General features: G+C 43.9%; 1 protein-coding gene across 1 annotated transcript; it reads right to left on the reverse strand.

Annotated features, from left to right (window-relative positions):
• Positions 1-44: 44 nt before the first annotated feature.
• Positions 45-3,302, reverse strand: LOC109463748. The gene is made up of 3 exons (XM_019760595.1): positions 3,076-3,302; positions 276-359; positions 45-159 (listed from the first exon to the last, which is right to left on the reverse strand). The coding sequence occupies exons 1-3, from the start codon at positions 3,219-3,221 to the stop codon at positions 45-47; spliced, it is 345 nt and encodes a 114-aa protein (XP_019616154.1). The 5' UTR covers positions 3,222-3,302.
• Between the last annotated feature and the right edge of the window lie 1,890 nt (positions 3,303-5,192).

The raw sequence follows: 5,192 nt of genomic DNA on the forward strand, positions 1-5,192 counted from the left end.
GGCGTGATCCCGAGAAAGTGGACAGCCAGTACCGTGTCGACATGTCACGTGTCGCCTTGAACTTGGCCTTTAGATCCCTGACGTGGTGTAGGTCGGGGTGACGGCAAAGCCGTCTCCAATGCGGGGAGACCGTTCCGTCCACCGGTATCTCGAACTTCCCTACAAACAAAATACAACATAACTTAATTAGTACACTTAATCAAAGTCTGTAAATATTACACAAACCCATCCTCACATGTTACAATGTGGTGGTAAAATAAGACGGTACAACTTACCGACAAAATGCCGCTTGACCATGGCCACGCCACTGTCTGCCTCTTCCGGTGCAAGTGTTGTTGCTTCGGTCCCGGAGGAGCCTTCTGCAAAAACGAGAAATCACACTGAAACCTACCCTGTCCGGTGTCGGTCTCTTCTTACAGCAGATAATTAGCACAGTAGGGTCAAACAATATTGTTGTGCGGACGTCCGTGCCTACATGTATAATGTTTTGAGACAAAGCTCTGCGCAGAGGCAAGTTCTCCGATTCGAAAAAAAACTGAAATATCAAAAGAATCTCGACAATCATGAATGACGTCGAATCTTAACGATGTAATCTATTAACCATAACTATATTCTTCTTCCTATTTGTTTTTTTGTTCAATCAGCTGCAAGAGCTAATAATAAGAAGCCGTGAAATTTATCTAGGTACACACTACAGAGATCTGGGAAAAAATGGCCATCGTTTTCTGACATACCGACCGTGGTCCTCTCCACGTACAGGACCTGGCCCAGGGGTAACATAATAGCCTTCATCCAACATTCCAGGAACGCCGTTCTGGACCCGGAGGAGCCGCAGAAGTCGCCTCAGTGTCAAAGTTTCTCACTGCGAGCTTCGTGGGCGGGCCCAACTCCAGTTTGATCTAGACGTGATAGATTATATATAGAGTTCTCATTATCTTGCCATGAAACACAAGCAAAAACTATCGGCAAAACAATGCGGTCAGTGAACTAAAACTTCTTTCTCGCGTCTGGATTTCAAGTTAATTGGTAGATTCTGAGCCAGTCAAAAATCCCATGTTTATCATTAAGGCCATGTCAAGTCATTATATGGATGACATCCAGGCGCGCATGAATTTACGTAGGTTTCTAAAAAAAACTAAAAGAAATACTGTAATTCGTAGAAAATGAGAGAATATATTTCGCATGTTGCAAAAAAAGTGTTGGAAAACGATGCTAAGGCCATAGAATACCGAAGTCAATTCAGGAAAAGAAGAAAATGTGAAGAAATGAAAACGAAGAGTCTACTATAAAAAAGCATTATTCGCCATACCATGTTCTGTGTGTTTAGTCATTTGTTCAAGCATTATGATCACGAAGATTTCATAATAAAGGAAACTTTTTTTGGCCAAGCTTTTTTATTTGCACGCTCAGTTTTGGTGTTCCATGAGGATGTCATGCATATAATCAAATCAACATGGCCTAGTGAGAGCTGAAGCGGTAAGGCCTCGGGACTCTTCATTATATGTTGGGTGGGTGGTGGGGTACGGAGGTGCTTTCACAACGCCAATTTAGTAGGGACGTTACGCTTTGAAATATAGATCCAGGAGGAACGACAATGTGTTCAATGAGAGGTTTCGGAAACGAGCTTGTTTTACACGTATCCTTGAATGCCTAGCAGAACTATTTTGAGAATGATGCATTAAGGATACAAAAAATGAATAAAACAAACAAATATTTAGGTCAAAAAATATTCAGAATAAAACAAAGACAAGGGGACTTTTTACGATCAATATGCCAACCTAGCCGTGTAACTTGCTTCACGTGAAAAGACATTCAGACTATTATCCACGTGAAATAGATAATAAAAAAAAGCTGGGTTTCCCTAGGGTGGCAAGATATCATGTGGGTTTTGGAACACTAGCCTCCGAGGTGACAGGCTCGTATCACACACAGGAACTACAGCGCACAGGGTGATATTATTTCCTTGCGAGAGAAAAACATGTGCTCTCCCCCCCAACGCGAAAGACAATCAGAGGTCAAGAGGAGGTACGTGCCTTGCCAAGTTTTGCATCACAACAAACTACTAGTACGTAATCAGTGAGTTCATCCCGGATAAATGCCGTTATGTACAGCGACTTTACTAGTTGAGTTTGAACAGTACACATGGTGAACGATCCCCATCCCTTTGCAGACTGATCAACAATATGGATTTCTATGAGTGTGCGGCTGCCATGTAGGTGGGAGAACAACGTGTTCCTTCAATAGTGGGCTGTTAAACGCATTACCTCTTTTTGATCCCATTCTGTTTGTTTTCCTAGCTAATGCCATGTGGTTCTCATACTATTGCCTTCAGCTATGGTTGGAAGTGTCCCACTTCCCCAAAGAACACAGATATTTATAACTTGGCACTCTGTAGTCACACTGAGTCACTACGTACACTACTAGTCTGACACCCTGGTCAGAACGGATCCCCGATCTAGATATTTACCGACCTCTATTATAACTTATATAAAGGGGGGGGGGGCGTGTTGTAGAATTCCTTCAGAGGCATGCTGGTCCTAGAATCGAGGTGCCGGCCTGTACAGGCCCTGAAAGCAGTATAGAAGAGTCAGCATCCCGGCTAAAGTTCTCCAGTAATATTATGTAAATTACATATTTACAAATTTTAAACCCTATACATTTCAAATTGTGCACACGCAGACGTACGTACGGATTACTATACCTAATTTACTTCACATGTTGCGTGTTTTGGCCCTGAAGCCGAGGAACTGGCTTGCAGAGACCCTGGAAACAGTCTGGGACCCAGACTAATTGTCGCTGGCTACCGGTATACCACATGGTAGAGACAGCCGCAAATAACCGGCCGTAAACAAAAAGGGTAAACCTAACCGCAGGCTACCTACCTCTAGCCTGGCATAGACGGGGTATGTACATTATCAGCAAATGAATCAGTTTAAAATCTGTATAAAGTTTAAGAAACTTGATGTACCTCTACATGATTTTCTACCAGTATACTCCAGTATGAAGGATAACACCCGACCACCATGAATAAATCATGTTGGAAATTTGAAAATTTCATAAATATATCCTACTCACCTTAGCCAAACGTCTTTGCTTCCAAACATCCTCGATGGTTCCCATGAACCGTCTCCGTCATTCACCAACGCAACTTTTCCATCCTCCTTCCAAATCCACCACTGTCCTGTATCCGATAACATGACAACTTCCGGGGCACCCGACATGATCCCTTGCGTTTCTCCTCGCTTTCTCCGCAGAATTTTACACTACAACTATATTCAGGCTGATGTAGGGTCGACGCGTTGACGACGGTTAAATCTTCACTAAAACCACGAATAAGTACGACGAAACAAGGAAGCAACGATAGTTGGCAACTTGAACGGACGAGAGCGTTGATAAACAGTGTGCCGTGGAAGCCGTTACCCTCACGCTCTGACTCAGAACTAATTCGGACCATGCCTGGACCAGGCACGGGACACTCGTATTACCTTCTCAAACCAAACCAGGGGCCAGGCCTGCCAGGGGCCGACAGCATTCCCCCGGTCCCAGGGTCCCTCAGAGACCAGAGCGCCTGACTGAGAGACCGTGGCTGTTTATTTGTGTACCGAGCTGACTGGTAACGGTCGTGTTTTCACCAGATAAAAACTCACGCAGTCACTACCATGTTTCTAATCTTTTATCTACTCGGGTGCATGGCAAGTTTTGTTCACTATCGTACGAAAGACCATAGGAACAAAACGTAAAACAGACGACAAGCTTAAACAGACTACGAGCTTAAACAGACGACGAGCTGAAACAGACGACGAGCTTGCTTAAACAGACAACGGGCTGGCTGAAACAGACGACGAGCTTGCTGAAACAGACGACGAGCTAATACACAGACGACGAGCTTGCTGAAACAGACGACGAGCTTGCTGAAACAGACGACGAGCTGAAACAGACAACGAGCTAGCTGAAACGGACGACGAGCTGAAACAGACGACGAGCGTAAACAGACGACGAGCTGAAACAGACGACGAGCTAGCTGAAACAGACGACGCGCTGAAACAGACGACGAGCTAAAACAGACGACGAGCTGAAACAGACGACGCGCTTGCTGAAACAGACGACGAGCTGAAACAGACGACGAGCTGGCTGAAACAGCGAAGGAGCGACACTCCCGCTCCAAGGCTGGAAACCCTGGCTCCTTGTATAGTGCACTAGTGTACGGTCCCTTCTGAGTGACACCAGATGCTGTCTATGGCCCTGTTCAGATGGAATCAGTGAAAGCGCCTTACATGTGTTGATGATATGAATGTTAGACATCCAGGTAAACAATACTCATAGGAAATTCAAACTCCTACTACTGGATAAGTTATGGAGATAATATCCGGGCGTTTCCAAGTGACATTCACCACTCTTCTTCAGTGTCACTAATGAACTAACGTTAACTTTGTTAATTGATTTGTTTCTTGCAAATTCATGCCCGAGGGCTAATTGTATACAGACATTGACAATAAAAATGTGGTGATATAAGACTATTTGCTAACATGAACTTCTACGTGTACGATATACTTATCGAACCTACTATCTCTACTAACGCCATCTAATAACGTTGGCATACATACAGGATAAAAAAAAAGTAAATATGCAATATGAGAACAGGTAATAGGAACAAGGTAACTGCTATTCTAATCCGTTCTATTCTATTAAACTATTCTTGTCATGCTATTAGGGGGTTTGACTTCTTCTCAGGAAGCAGTGGGAGATGAATTGTCCGACTCTTTAAAAAATAAAAGGGTTGGGAGTGAACAGAACACGATAAAGCACAATTGAGCTACTCTCCACTTCTAAACAGCCGTCACCATCTTCCTGCTATAAAACCCATCAGGGGTAGTTCGGTTTATAGCACCTTCGGGGTGCCCATCAAAGAATGACACTCTTTTGTCTGTCAGATTATAACAGTTTTCACATCGAGTTGAAAAATGTGCCTGCCTGCCTGCCTGGCTGTCTGTTTACTGTACTGGTCGTAATAAACTGAACAATTTCGCCTTTCTGACTTTCCACCTCCATGTTTTCTACAACTTCCCACCACACAATAAGTTAGTTGCTGACATTTTGCCATCCTTCCACCTTGTATTAATTAGTATGTGTAGGTTTGTTGTGTGTGTACGTGCGCTCGCGCCTTATTGGTCAAGTACTGATGACGTAAGAGG

The sequence above is a fragment of the Branchiostoma belcheri genome, unplaced genomic scaffold (genome assembly GCF_001625305.1).
Source record: "Branchiostoma belcheri isolate BF01 breed outbred unplaced genomic scaffold, Haploidv18h27 scaffold13, whole genome shotgun sequence".
Taxonomy (NCBI): domain Eukaryota; kingdom Metazoa; phylum Chordata; class Leptocardii; order Amphioxiformes; family Branchiostomatidae; genus Branchiostoma; species Branchiostoma belcheri.

Coding starts and splice junctions, on each gene's coding strand:
- LOC109463748 (XM_019760595.1), bottom strand. CDS start 3,221: ATGTCGGGTGCCCCGGAAGTTGTCATGTTATCGGATACAGGACAGTGG. Junction 360..3,075: donor AGCAAAGACGTTTGGCTAAG/GTGAGTAGGATA, acceptor TCGTTTTTGCAG/AAGGCTCCTCCGGGACCGAA. Junction 160..275: donor GGTCAAGCGGCATTTTGTCG/GTAAGTTGTACC, acceptor TTTTGTTTGTAG/GGAAGTTCGAGATACCGGTG.